Genomic DNA, 15758 nt, shown 5'->3' on the forward strand with positions numbered 1-15758 from the left:
TACTAAAAACATTTTACTAAGCTGTTGTTATCGGCCACCTGACGGCGTGAGCGAAAACCTAAGCATGTTCTTACAACAAATCATTAAAAATAGGACCAATGATAAAAAAGAAAACTATATAGTCGGAGACGTAAATATGAACTGTTTTCTCTATCATGACATAGTCAATAAAAGTTATACCTGGTCGGGAAATAAAATACTTCGACAAAATGGTCTTATTGTCTAAAAAAATATCGTAATCAGGTGATCAAAGTAAGTGAAAAAAAAAAATGCCTGGAGCAAATTGTGCTTTTCCGGAATGTGGAGTTACAAGAAACTCTAAACACCAAGGTATTGGAATATTTCAATTTTCAAATCGGCCAGTCAATTTTTATCAACAATGGAAAAAAAAAAATTAAACATTTTGTCAAAATGCAGAAATTATGACAAGCATCTCAAAGAGCGCATTACAAATGGGAGTATCTTTCTTTGTGAACTTCATTTTGAGCCAACAGGTATTGAGTTTAGAAGTAAGTAATTTTCTAGGTTATTTTCTTTATTTTTTAAATGCTAAAATATTATTATTTAAATATTCTTATCTTATTAAAAATCTTTTTACTCCTCATTGAACTTATGTCTGTAAAAACTTATTTCAGATCTTTGTTAAATTTTTAAAAAACCAAAGCAAAATCTTTTTTTTTTTGTCGCATAGTAAAGAAGCTTAAACTCAATTGGTTTATATTATATAATGAAAACTTTATTTCATTTAAATCTGTTCAAACTTTTACGTTAGTACCACATTTAGAAGTTGTTGTTGGATGCAGGCTAGAATTTTTTGTTATTGTCTATGGATGGACATTGCCTGTTGACCATCACTTGTATAAAGAGTTTTTATGATTAGTTCGTCATGTTACAATATCAAAATTGTTAAATAAAATTCAATCTTTACAGATGTGTACTGGCATAACATATGACTTGGTAGATTGTGATAAAGACGGAAAACTAATAAATCATTCTATTCCTCATAAATTTGACCTTAACAATAAGCTTCTGAATTACGGGTGACGTAATTATTTAATTAAACTGATTTTTTCCTTAGACAAATGTTTTGGCACCTATGTTTAAAAACATAATGATAAAGTAATCTACCTATAAAAACCAATTATCTACCTATAAACTAATAATCTAGCTATAAAAACCAATAATCTACCTATAAACCAATAATTTACCTATAAACCAATAATCTACCTATAAAAACCAATAATCTACCTATAAAAACCAAAAATCTACCTATAAACCAATAATCTACCTATAAAAACCAATAATCTACCTATAAACCAATAATCTACCTATAAAAACCAATAAAAAATCAGTAATAAAATATCAATTTTACCAACTTGTGCAACACCTTTTATTTCTTTATTTTTTCTGTTCTTCATTAAACTCTATAAAGTATAAATATTAGGCTCTAGAGTGACGAAACACTTCCACCAGTATTAAGTTGAAACTGGTGGAAATGCACAAGAAAATTTCTACTAGTCAGCTGTCTAAGCTTCTGCATTACGGGTGGCGTAATGTCTTTCGAAGTCGAAGTTTCGAAGTGTACATTTGTAACTACGAAAATCAAAGTCAAAGTTTCAAAGTCAATCAAAGCAAATTCGGACTTCGAAAATGTTCGAATTTCTTTCCGAAGTATTTTAAATTTTTTTCGATTTTTTTTCAAAATATTCCAAAATTTTCCTGATGTACATCAAACCCAGTTTTAGACCATTTTTAATGGATTTAAGAGTGTAAAAATTATGCAAAACAGAAAAGTAAATATATAAAACTTTTTTTAGATTTTATTCTTTGTAACAACTATTATTGCTTGTAATTGATTTGTATTACAGTTTACAGATGTACAAATTAAGTTTAATCATCAGAAATATCAATGGAACCACTGTTTGTTCGGATCCACTTGTTTTGTCGTAGTGGAGTGACAGCAGATTGATCTTTTTGGTAGGTCTTGGATTTCCTTTCTGTTTCCTCTTCTGCTGTTTTAATTGTCAAAGCAGATTGTGCATTAATCATATTTCCAATGTTGGTCTTGAGGTAAACAATTTTGCCAACATTTTGGGTATCTAATTTTGTCCTTGAATCAGTGATTACACTGCCTGCAGCTGAGAAAATCTTTTCACTTGATGCAGAAGTTAAAGGAATAGCCAAGTATTTTCTTGCAACTTGGGAAAGTAGTGGAATCATTTTTGCATGGGCTTCCCACCACTTTAGGATATCAGTGTTTGAGGAATCGGGACGAGGGAGACCTTTGCATGTGTCTAACTCAATTTCACTTTTTGACTTTCCATCCCTGAACAGAATTTCTTCTCCAGACATTTCTAATGCCATTTTTTCAGCTTCGTGAAGGTCAAAGCCAGAGCCTGTCAGATTAAGAGAAGTATTCCTGATTTGGGACAAAAACTCTTGATTACTTGGATGCTCATTCACCAACCTGTCCTTGAGCCCTTCCAAATCACCATAAATTTTCACCAGTGCACCCTTGAAGAAGGGGTGGAGAATATTTCTCATGGCATGGTAGTGATTCTTTGTTCCACTGTTTGGAAATCGCCTATTCAGCTCACCAGTCAGAATTTGGACAAAGTCTTTTGTGGCAGATTGGATGTCTGATTGAACAATGGAGTTTAGCTTCATCTGAAAGTTGACCAGTTGGCTGCAGGCAAGATGAAGTGTAGGATGCTTGTCAGCAGAAAAGGCCTTGCTGACTTTCCGGAATGAATCCAAGATGGGTTGAACTTCCGCCAAAAGTAAAAACTAACTCTCTGACGGGATGACATCAGCAAATTCACATTTACTGTCTCTCAATTCTTCAAGGACTTCTCTCAACCGAATTACAGAGGTGATCATCATGGACTTCGAGTTCCATCGAATCAAGCAGTCTGTGATGATCTTGACGTAAGAAACTAAAAATAGAAAAACAAAAAATAAATTTTAAGTTTCACAATTATTTGCCTGTGTGAGGAGGAGGAGGGGGTAGACAATATTTCAGTGTTTACAAGATGTTTAATGTTAATTTTTACCAAACACTTTTATTAAATTAAAAGTTTTAATATTAGACCAAAATATTATTAATATTACCTTCATTTTCTTGACACTTTTTTTTGATGTCATTTTGACAATTCGAACTTCTGTGAACCTTTGCAGAGAGATCCTGGGCTTGTTTGATTGCCTTGTAAATGTCGTTGTCGTCTTCCTCAGAAGATTGGGACGTCCCATTGTGGCTTGAAGACTTAAAAGTTTTCTTTTCGTTGGCTTTTCGCAGCACTAAGTTAATCAAGTGATCAGCGCAAAGCAGAGAGTCTGTAATCTCTACTGTTTTCGGAATTGCAGCCTTTATATGAGCTGCTGAATCGTGCACAGCAATCCTTTGAGTGCTGGCTCTGAGAAAAGAAAGGTCTACATAACCTTATCCAAAGCTTTGGCTAAGGCTGCAGCTGTATGTTGGCCACTAAATGGCTAGCAAGCAAGAACAAACTTTTTCAGTCCAAAGTTTTTGTTGATGAAATGAAGTGTTGCAGATATGTAAGAATCGTTCTTCTGCTTGTCCACATGTTTGTCGAAGCCCCAAGGCCTTCACAGTCATTGAGTTCTCTTGCCAATTTTTCAGAAATGTATTGCTTTACCTGTCCGTAAAGCAATGGGAGTTTTTGCCTAAAAAATAAAATAATAATAACCAATTAGATATATTTAATCCCAGAGTTTCATTTCAAATTACAATTATCCATGCAAACGTTTTTACAGCAGTAACTTATTTTTGACAGCACCATGCTGTACTAGGAAAGAATTTTACACACACACACACACACACACACACACACACACACCTTGAAAAAGTTGTTGCAGACTTGACCGTCATCCTGGGTTCCCTTTTGGCCGCATACTTTTTGAATCCTTCCGTCTCAAAAATGTTGAATGAGAGGGAACAGCTCACCAACAGCTCAAGTAGGTCGAAATCATTGTCAAGTTAGCGCTTGTCAAAAATTGAAACTTTGGGCTGAAAGTATCCAACAATTGAATTGTTAGGTGTGGATTGGGCTGGCAGCAACTTCTTCTGTTTGTGTGTTTTCAGAGGAGTGTTGTTAGATGGACTGTTGATGAAATCTGAAAAAAAATAAATTGAAACAGTTAAACTTTATTTATGAGCATCTAAGCTAAATATGAAAACTGCACATAACCGCCTATATTTTAAATTTTCTTACCGTCACAATTCTTTTTATATTCGTCCACATCAACCAAAGCTTGGTGAAGTTCCAGTGAATTCGCGTCATCTTGCTCAGTTTCTGCTAGCTCAGAGGCTATCACTCTTGCAAGAATTCTTTTGTGACACTTTAAATGAGACTTTAAAGCACCAGTTGATGAGTTTGTCATTTTTAGAATTCTTCCGCATTCCTTATACTTTCCAGAAGGATCACGCTCATCTGGAGGTGCGTCATCAGGAGCCTTTTTCTTGTCAAACTCTTTCCACAATGATTTTGTTAAAGAAGCCATTATTTAACTTGTACAGAGGTTTTTTTTCAAGTTGCACAACTAAATGTTTCGTGATAATATATTGAATATTTGTTTATTTACTTTGATATTTAATCAGCTAAAGTCGTAAATTATTGTTTTTGTTAAAAACTTGTATTTACTAAATCTAGAACTATAAATTAGTGCTCAACAAACCATACTATCTGCTAAACATTTATTTAACTTTGAAAATATAAACTTCGAAAAATTAAAATTCGAACTTCATTACTTCGAAATACTTTGATTGTACTTTAAAAACTAAATTGAACATTTTACTAATTACTTTTCATTGATTACAACAATATTACAATAAAACTCGAAAAACTCCTAATTAAATTTTATATATATATATATATATATATATATATATATATATATATATATATATATATATATATATATATATATATATATATGTATATATATATATATATATATATATATATATATATATATATATATATATATATATATATATATATATATATATAAATATATATTACTTCAATGAAATGGTAAACCTTGCCAACCTTAATATTAACTTTAATTTAAAAATTATTTACGTAACAAAAATATTTCAAAATTAATTAGTTTGTTCAATATACAATGTGCGATAAGCAAAAAATAGCAAACTTTTGATTAAAAAAACTTTGAAAAAAAATTGAACTTTGAAAATATAAACTTCGAAAATTTAAAATTCGAATTTCATTACTTCGAAATACTTTGATTGTATACGCAATTATAAGGACCATTTTGTTCAACTTCGAAAAAATCGAGTTCCGCGTTTTCGAAGTCCTTTTTTTTAAACTTCGAAATTCTAAGTTCGAAAAATACTTCGATTCTCGAAGTTTTTCGAAGTAAAATCTTCGTAATGTAGAAGCTTACTTAACAATGAAAAAAAAGTGCCATTTAAAGCTAGTCAATATAAACGTCACAAAGATTGTTTTGTCGTTGGTTCTGACTGTGAAAAGTGTGTAAAATGTTTAAATTTTGAAATTAATTTTATTAAAAGTAAAGTTTGTAATTCAAAAAAAATTGATCAACCAGCTCATTTGAATGCTCTGTTATGTCACACATCCAAATCGCGTAAAGTTAGCACTAGTTGAAGAGCGCCCTAAAAGTAAAAAACTTTTGCAGAATATTGAAAGAATGCAGAAGGAAATACAGACCTAAGGTATTCAAGTCAGCATTTGTTCAAGTTCTGATCTTGATATTATAATTAGTAAGAACCAAAAAAATGACACCATTTATGAAATTTTTCAAGGAAGAACAGAATCGTTTATTAACTAGCAAAGTTCCTAGATATCATGCAATGATAATTCGATTTTGTCTTTTCTCTTGTATCTAAATCAGCCTTTGCATATGATGAACTTAGAGATGCTAACACTTCAACACTTCCAAGTAGGCGGACATTACGCGATTATAAGAATGCTATTCGACCATCTGTAGTATTTAACCCAGCAGTGATTGCTGAATTAAGAGAAAATACAAAAAACCTCTCCAATATTCAGCGAAATGTTGTTCTTTCTTTTGATGAAATACGCATACAAAACAATTTAGTATTTGACAAGTCATCAGGTGAACTCGTTGGATACGTTGATTTTGGAGACCCTGAAATAAACTTTTCCACCTTTGCTGATGTTAATGATTAAGACAGTTACTGTCTAGTATATTATATACGTGGAATTACATGCGATCTAATAAAAACATTTAGAAACTGCATGTATCACTCTGGTGAGGGTAAATGCACCCGTAATCTTTGGAACCGTGATCAGAGTATTATTTGGTCCCATTAAAATAGTACAAGAGTTAAAATAGTACAAGATGAACTAAATAACAGTCTAAGGGTTTTACCAAAACTTAGTTATGAACATGTACATTTAACTGCATATTCTGTAATGAATGTACGATATGCCACACAAGTTTTAAGTGCAAGTGTTGCAAATATTCTTTATCAGTACTATCCTCCTGAAACACATGTTACAGCTGAACTTTGTTCACCTATGGATAGATTCTTTGACTGTTTAAATTTAAGAAACCAAAATGAAAGTTTATTTAAAAAGAAATCAGACTTAAAACCTTATCGTGATCTTAATGACTCTCGATTTGATTAGTTATTGAATGATTTTTTAAACTATTTTTCAAGTTGGAAAGAATGTATCAAGAATCGTAAAGGAAACTTTACACGCAATGCTTGTGATCACGTGTTTATTTCCTGGCAAACATATAAGGGCTTACTTATAATGGTACTCTCTTTTGTAGAATCAACACGTTTTCTGTTAAGTGAAGGAATGCCATTTATATTGTCAGAGCGCTTCAATCAAGGTGTGTTAGAGGAGTATTTTGGAAGACAGCGTAGTCTTGGAAGGCGAAATGATAATCCAACTTTGATTCAGTTTGGCTATCAATTCAACACCTTGCGTATGCAACATTCTATTGCACCAGTTACAGGGAATACAAAATGAAGTTTTAAGGAAAAACGCAGAGTTTCTTGGGAATTTGTTGATAATGCTCCTTGAAAAAAAGATCTACAAAGAAGTAATTTACAATCTTGTGTGTTTTTACTTGCTATTAGGGTAGAGGTATGTATATTTGTGCTTTGTTTGAACCTCTGACGTAGTGTTGCTTCACCCGTAAGTTGTTTTATGTTTGTGTTCTGTTTTGAGCTCTGGCACCATGTTGGCTCATCCGTAAGTTGTTATATGTATATTTGCTGTGTTATTGTTGTGTGTAATCATTGTTATGTTATTGATGTGACGTTTTGTGTTGATAGACAACTTGGCTACCTTCACGTTGGTGTCTATTGTTAAAAATGATTATTAGGTAGTTTTATTACTGAAGCACAACTTCTAATCATTCACTAAAAGCCAAGAAATAAGTTTTATAAATAAATTTTTTTTTTTTTTTTTATGTTATTGTCATTTTTTGTTTTTAGCTTTTTTTTGTTAATACTTCACAAAATCATTCTCACAAATTAGATTTATTATTTATTATTCATTTAGTCAGGTGTTTTTTAATTTTTCACATTAATTAAAACTTCCCAATAGTAGAAATAACAACTAAGAACATCAATACACCTGGCAGGGGCTCCTAAAGCATTTTTTGGTCTTTGAGATAGCTAACTTCCAGACATGGAGCAAACTCCAAACATTTATGTGTTTATACTTATGCCAAATAAGGATGCTTTGCAAAAAATTGCGATGATTGAAGGTTGGGAATAAAAAGCCCCAAAAATTTAGCCCCCCTGCCCCAAACGTGAGAGCAACAAGTTGATAAAGTTATTTTTGTACTATTTTTAACTAGACTTATATTCATCGATATATTTTAAATTTCATAGTCAAATATTTTAGCGTTCAAAAATTATGACCACATAAAGTTTAAACCCCCCTCAATTTGAGGGGGTTGCAAATTTTATATTGTCATAATTTTTGAACTCTTAGAGATAATACTATGAAACTTAAAATTTTTCGATGAATATAAGTCTAGTTAAAAATAATACAAAAAAAATTTCATCAACTTGTTGCTCTCACATTTGGGGCAGGGGGGGGCCAAATTTTGGGGCTTTTTTGTTCGCAAGCTCCAATCATCGCAATTTTTTGCGAAGCATCTTTATTTGACATAAGTATAAGCATATAAACGTTTGGAGTTTGCTCCATGTCTGGAAGTTAGTTATCTCAAAGACCTAAAAAAAGTGCTTTGGGCGCCCCTACACCCTGGATTACTAAAGGTTTTAAAAAACCATCCATAATAAAACAAAAGTTATATATGATTTTTTTAAAACAAAAACAACTTAAGAACTACAAAAGAACTACAAAAAACTATTTGAAAAAAATCGCAAAAACCTAAAAAAATATTATTACTCCCAATTATTCAATACATTTAAAAACGACACAAAGCGCACGTGGCAAATAATGAAAGAAATTATTGGCAAAAAAAATCATGCTCTGGTTACCTGCCACAAATGGTTAGAGACGATAACAAAAGTTTATATGAACCAAAAACTATAACACTGTCTGAAAAAATCCCTAAGACCAAGTCTTTGTTTACAGATTATTTAGCACCCCTGGATAATTGTATTTGTTCAGATGAGTTATCTTCCGAATTGATATTTGATGAGTTTGAAAGAGCCTTCAAATCTATTTAAAAAAATAAAGCAATTGGAGCAGATCAAATTAATAGAAACGTGGTTATGCTTTAAACAACTTAAAGTTGCTCTTTTTAAAATCTTTAGGGCTTCTATCCATCAAGTATTCCCAGAATAATTAAAAACTGTAAAAATTATTCCTATTTTTTAAGAAGGGGGCAAATCTGAAATCAGTAATTATCGCTCTATCTCTGTTCTCCTCACATTTTCGAAAATTCTAGAAAAAATTATATTCAACAGAATACACAAATATTTTCATGATAATAATCTACTTTACATCAATCAATTTGGTTTCCAGAAAGATAACTCAACTGAAAATGCAATTATCCAATTTGTACGTGAAATCTCAAAATCATTCAAAAAATCACAATATACACTAGGCTGGGGTGAAAATAAACAAAAGTGTGAATTTCATCACAACAAACAATAATTATTTGCCCATCCATGTATGAAACCAGAAGCATTTGTAAAAAATAAAAATGCTTTACTGGAAGTGCCCCATATTTTGTACAATTCTCAACTAGACTTATATTCATCGATAAAATTTTAGTTCATGCGCGGCCGTGGCGCAGTGGTTAGAACGCTTGCTTTATAAGCAGGAGATCCAGGTTCGAAACGAGCTCTGAACATATTTTCGTGTCACGGCAAGGAAGGAGGCGTGAACTTCCTGGTTAAATGCACTTCTGCGGTGCTCTGTGACAAGACCGTTAGGACTTCTTGGAGCACCAAAAAATAAAAAAAAATAAAAAAAAGAAAGTTTCATAATATCTCTCAGCGTTCAAAAATTATGACCATATAAAATTTACAACCCCCTCAAATTGAGGGGGTTTTAAACTTTATATGGTCATAATTTTTGAACGCTAAAATATTTTACTATGAAATTTAAAATTTATAGATAAATATAAGTCTAATTGAAAACAGTACAAAAAATATTTCATCAACTTGTTGCTCTCACGTTTGGGGCAGGGGGGCGAAAATTTTGGGGCTTTTTTGTTCCTAAGCTCCAATCATCACAATTTTTTGCAAAGCATCCTTATTTGACATAAGTATACACATATAAATGTTTGGGGTTTGCTACATGTCTGGAAGTTAGCTATCTCAAACACCAAAAAATACTGGATCCACCCCTGTTTACGTTTATTCCTACTTATTTTATTTATTGTTCTTATACTTTTTACTTTTAGTTTATATGTTGGTTTACTCAAGTATAAAATTCTGATGAGAAGATCCTCTTGATCTTTCTTCAGATACAGATTATTTATCTTGCATTTTTGTAATAGTTTATTATTTGATTTTTATCTAATCTTTGTTAAATGCTTATTTACGGTTCTGACGACAAGATCTTTGCAATCTTCTTTCAGATACCTTGTTTATATTTGTTATATTTTCTATCATTGTCAGTTTATATTATTATTTTTATTGTTGGTTATTTAAAGCTGTACAACAATTAACAAATGTAAACCAAAAAAAAAAAAAATACATTTAAAATACATTTAGAACGTAACTTTTAATAACAAAAGCCTGCTGGGTTAGATCTTTAGCTAAAATATACTTGGCTTTGTTTAATTGAGAATTAAACAAATCATAAAGCGTAATAAACAACGGGAAAAAAAAACATTCTGAAGTTTTTTAATTACTTTGTAATAAGATTTTATCAATTATAATAATTGAATTATGGCAATTACTCGTGATGACTTATAAAATGTTGAAGTAGATGTACATGAAATAATTTGAAGAAATTTTAAAACAACTAGAAAAAAACATTATAGCCGTCGAAATTTCAAGCGCAAAAATAAATCATGATCAATTAGATAAAGTAAAAAAAAAATTATTTTCATCTCAGCTTAATTATATTTGGCAAGTTTAGTCGAAGCAGCGCCCTCCAAAAAGTTGATAAAACAACTTAGCCAGTCTAAATGTTTGGGTCATGGCCCAACTCCAAGATTATTTTGTAAAGTTAATAATTTTTTTTTTCTTAAAAAGTTCATCTAGTGTGGGCGCAGGGCGTTTGAAAAATGCCAGTTTTACAAAAATCTTATTATATTGGCATTTTTCGCCCTTTTTTATATTAGCCAAAGGAAAGGCAATTATTAAAAAACAATCAGACATAATATAGACATAAAAAATTATATATATATTCGGTACTACTTTTCTTAATGCAATACAAACACGATAGACGTAAGAAAAGTTGGCTACCATTATGGATTTTACAAAAAATATCTACTAATAAATTTTAGAAATGGGAGCGCTCGTAAAATTTTTTTTATGTGTTAGGATATTAGAAAAGACGTGAATAATTTTTTTTTTCCTAAAAAGTTCATTTATTTTAGGCGCAGGGCGTTTAAAAAACGACAGTTTTACGAAAAACTTTAAAAAAAATTAGTATACAAAACTTGTTGTTGTTATTTTCAATGTGCGTAACGCTACTAGTATAAAATGAGGTGAATCATGAAACATAGTCATCAAACTTTGTGGGCTTTGGACTTATATCCTCCCTTCCATTATTATTAAAAACCATTAAAATTATTTAAATACAGGAAATGGTGTAGGATTTTTTATTTTTATAAAGTTTCAATAGCTTATTTGTAGGATAATTACTAAGATAATAGTTTCCTGACGATTTGCGGTTTAAACGAGTTTTATTTATTTATGATCACTTTGGCATCCTAAATATTGTAATAAAAATGTAATTAACAAATTTATAACATATTTATAAAGGTCGTTTTTTTACCTACTACAAAAAGTACCAATATTTCTTAACAAACATAACATCAATTTCATTGCTATAAATGGCTAAATCTACTCGAGCTCAAACAATGTTAAAATGCCCTAAATTGCATGAGCTATTGGGTAATGGACTCGAACTTTGTTTATCAGAGCTGCCTACGCTGAGATATAGTTTACGGTATGAAATTTTGTTGCGTGATAGATCAGTTACACATTTGAATACAAGATGTATGTGTATACAAATATTTATTAAAATAAAAAGTATTTGGATGTCAGCAAATTCTACAATCCCGTTGGTCTCAGAAAAATACGCAGTCGATAAACTTATCCTTGAATGGAAGATTGCAAAAGACATTAGAAAACTGAGATCTACAAAAAAAAGAAATATGTATACGGACAAGCTTGATAAGTTATTTGACTTGACGAAATGTAAGTGCAACATCTTTAGCTGTAATGAAAATGGATGCCATGATTGTCTTTTTAAAGCTCATGTAACTTGCATATGTCCAAAAGTAGCAAAGATACCTTTGCAAGAACTATTTTTCCTACAAGGTCAAAGAAATAAAATTGGTAACAAAAGTTCTTTACAAATAGGATTAGTTGATATACCAGAGACACATCGGTTAACAAGATATTTAGGTAGAAAAGAATCAGATTCTAAAATACCTGGAACACTTAGTGAGGATGCAAGTAAATGCTAAAATACTAAAAATATTTTTGTCAATTTTTGTTTAAACTGTGAATTAAAAAGTTGAGTATAAATTGATTATAAATTTTTTTCATTAAAATTGTTTAACATAATTTATTTTCTCCTTTAGCAGTAGAATTTCAAACAACAGACGATTCGGACATTGGCAACAAAAATGCAGATAATACAGAAAAAGTTGACTTCAGTTTGAAAAAAAATTACTTAGATATTACCAGGGTTTCTCAAGCAGCTATTAGGTATGGGGTATCTAACAGAGCTGCAGCAGCCATAGCTACTGCTTCTTTAGCTTCTGCAAAAGATGCAAATTTTTTAAAGAAAAATACTGATATTTTCGTTGATCACAGCAAAATAAAACGAAGTAAGACTAAGTTAATGAAAGAAATCCGAGGTAGAGCTGAAAAAGTAGCGATGAATGATAATATTCAATGTATATTTTTTGATGGACGGAAAGATTTGACTAAGTACATGAGAGAAGAAGAAGATGGAAAATTACACCCATCGGAAAAAAAAGTAGAGCATTATTCAGTTTGTTCTGAACCTGGAGGAAAATACCAATTTCATTTCACTAACAATTCTGAAGAAAGAGTAGAGACTGCAGCTGAGCAAATAGCTGATAATATTTACGAATGGATTGTGAATAATGATGTCGGAGACTAATTAGTTGCCATTGGTGCAGACTCAACAAATTTAAACACTGGTTGGAAAGGAGGTGTTATCCATTTCCTTGAACATAAATTGGATAAAAAATTAATGTGGATAATTTGTGCTCTTCATACAAATGAACTACCTCTCCGACATCTAATGATTCAGCTTGATGGAAAAACTACGTCTAAAAATAATTTTTCTGGTTCTATTGGAAAACTTATAGCTAAGCTTCAAAGTCAAAGATAGCATAGTAAAAATTGAATTTCCTAATGCAATAATAGAGCTTGACTCTGAAGTTGTAAAATCGCTATCAGATGATCAAAAGTATCTTTATAAAATTACCCATGCAATTAACGCTAGGGTTTTTCCGGAAAATCTTAAAAGTAAAGAAATTGGTCCACATTCGCATGCAAGATGGTTGAATTTTGCTAATAGAATATGTTTACTTTGGTGCTCCAAAATCGTACTTTCAGTTGAAGAAACATATAATCTGCAACTTCTGGTGGAGTTTATTGTTGGTGTTTATGCGCCACTTTGATTTGAAATCAAAGTAAAGTGGAAGTGGACTGAAGGGCCTAATCATATACTCAAGCAGTTAAAACTTCTTTGTCATCAAAGACTTAAAGTTAAAGACATTGTAATGCCCTACGTTTTATCTTCTTCATGGAATGCTCATAGTGAAAATGTTCTTCAAACGTTGTTATGTAGTCTAGAAAAAACAGAAAGACAATTTGCAGTTGAAACAATTTTAAAATTAAGAGGAGATTTAAATTTCGGAAACACTAGTGTAAGAAGTAGAAAACATCATATACATAATGAAAATGCTGAATCAATTTTTGATCTAATTGATTGGAGCTTGGATATACACGAACCTTTACTTACATGTTTATTGTCAAAGGATGAACTTTTAAAATACAATGATATTCCGATGTATGTACCTTGTTTTCCTGTTCATGGGCAAGCTATTGAACGATGTGTCCAAAAAGTCACACGAGCTTCTCAATCGGTATTTGGAAAAGATAGAAGAGATGGGTTCATAAGAGCAACATTAGCACATCGAGAAATCATGCCCGTGAACCAATCAAAAAAAGATCTATTTAAATTAATTTAAGCAATATTGATTTTTTGATGTTTTGCTTTGATTATTTATGATCACAGTAAATAAGTTGAACTTTAAATATATTGTATCTTTTAGATGACATTTTATATATTTTATTTATGACTTTATGAAGAGTAGCACCCCAAATTATGTTTTATTTTAATGTCTATATTTTACCTGGTTGTTTTTTGATGATTGCATCGCCATAGGCTTAAATAAAAGGACAGAAAAGTGCTAATTTGATGCATTTTTAGTAAAACTATCGTTTTTTAAATGCCCTGCGCCCACATTAGATGAACTTTTTAGGAAAAAAAAAATTATTCACGTCTTTTCTAATATCCTAATACATAAAAAAAATATCACGCACGCTCTCATTTTTAAAATTTATAAGTAGAATTTTTTTGTAAAATCCATAATGGTAGCCAACTTTTCTTACGTCTATCGTGTTTGTATAGCATTAAAAAAGTAGCACCAAATATATATATATTTTTTTATGTCTATATTATGTCTGATTGTTTTTTAATAATTGCCTTTCCTTTGGCTAATATAAAAAAGGGCGAAAAATGCCAATATGATAAGATTTTCGTAAAACTGACATTTTTCAAACGCCCTGCGCCCACACTAGATGAACTTTTTAAGAAAAAAAAAATTATTCACGTATCTTCTAATACCCTAATACATAAAAAAAATGTTGCGCGCGCTCCCATATCCAAAATTTTATAAGTACGACCCACCCTACCCTACGTTTCATTTAACGTTTTCGCTTTCTGAAATAAAAATGCTTTTAAATTTGTGCTCGTCAAGTTGTTAATTTTTTTACATAAGAACAAAAAAAATAATTACTAGAACACACTCGCCTTATTTGTTTAGCTTTACTGGTAGTAATGACAAAAAGTTTACAACGTTATGAAGAAAAGAAATTATGACAAAAAGACATCATCACGTTTCAACATAGGAGGTAAATGCAAATAAAGTCTTTTTAAACTCTAACAAAACTGAATTATAAAACTTTCTTATGTAACTTAAACTTACTGACTTATTTATAAACAGCAAAAAAAATATTTAATGAAAGTTTTCTCTTAATGGGTTTTTTATAAACTAACATCGTCAAATTTTATTCTACAAAGAAATAGGTTTATTGTGGCTTATCCTCTTTCGGCTAATTTTCATATTGAGGCCACATATCAAGGTCTGCAAAGATAAGTTCAGCTCACTTAAGAACATTATGACCTGCTTCGACGGACCAGAGTAAGTGAGTTTAAATAAGACCAGAAGAAAAATAAGAGTAACAGTTTAAATTAATTGTGTTAGAAAGATAGCATAGAAAATTTGGAATTTTTTCAACTACTATTGGCCATATAATTATTATAGTTATAATTATCATTTTTAATATTATCATTATAGTTATTAACAAAAAATTTATTTATATAAGTGTAATTAATACAAATATAAGTTCAAAAAAAACTACTTACCAATAGTTGCATAGTTTAAGCTATGTATTAATAGCCAAATATATGTTTTGTGTGCCATCATTTTAAATTTACTTTCAAAAAGAGTTAAAAACTTTTTATCTTTGAAACTATAATCCTTTTTTTTCAACTAAGTATATGTTAATATCGTCCACTTGTAATAAAATTTAATTAGATATGCAACCAGAATCAAGTTCGTATCCAATTGCAACAACAAACTAATAGCAAAACTTGTAAATATTTTTGTATACCGTTTGACGTTCTAACAGCTTGATGTCTTTGAATTAATAATTTTTTGAATATTATATTAAATATTAAATTTCATTTTTTGATATGATAAGGTAAGTTATTATTATATAAAAGTTAAAAAGATTTTTACACAAAGAAGAAGCACGACCTGGCAAAAAATAAATTGTTAATTCCCCT

At 30.5% G+C, this 15758-nt stretch overlaps 2 protein-coding genes across 3 annotated transcripts in view; both read right to left on the reverse strand.

The window, feature by feature from the left end:
- Positions 1–15554, reverse strand: part of LOC136091334 (uncharacterized) — an 82541-nt gene extending 66987 nt beyond the window's left edge. The window contains exon 1 of one of the 2 annotated variants that reach the window (XM_065818764.1): positions 15336–15554. In XM_065818764.1, the coding sequence (XP_065674836.1) occupies positions 15336–15396 (61 nt within the window). In that variant the 5' untranslated portion in view covers positions 15397–15554. The remainder of the gene's footprint in view (positions 1–15335) is intronic. The other variant, XM_065818763.1, reaches the window with a different exon arrangement.
- On the reverse strand, positions 464–4560 carry LOC136091335 (uncharacterized). Its single transcript, XM_065818765.1, has 4 exons — positions 4233–4560; positions 3858–4134; positions 3112–3684; positions 464–2936 (listed from the first exon to the last, which is right to left on the reverse strand). Exons 1-2 carry the CDS (start codon positions 4519–4521, stop codon positions 3998–4000), a joined length of 426 nt encoding a protein of 141 aa, XP_065674837.1. The 5' UTR covers positions 4522–4560; the 3' UTR covers positions 464–2936; positions 3112–3684; positions 3858–3997.
- Positions 15555–15758: the final 204 nt, after the last annotated feature.

The sequence above is a fragment of the Hydra vulgaris genome, chromosome 15 (genome assembly GCF_038396675.1).
Source record: "Hydra vulgaris chromosome 15, alternate assembly HydraT2T_AEP".
NCBI classification, from domain to species: domain Eukaryota; kingdom Metazoa; phylum Cnidaria; class Hydrozoa; order Anthoathecata; family Hydridae; genus Hydra; species Hydra vulgaris.

What these genes read in the sequence shown, in the direction of transcription:
- LOC136091335 (XM_065818765.1), bottom strand. Translation starts at nt 4,521, where the DNA reads ATGGCTTCTTTAACAAAATCATTGTGGAAAGAGTTTGACAAGAAAAAG. An exon ending in ATATAAAAAGAATTGTGACG is followed by an intron (nt 4,135 to 4,232) that starts GTAAGAAAATTT and finishes ATTTTTTTTCAG; the next exon opens with ATTTCATCAACAGTCCATCT.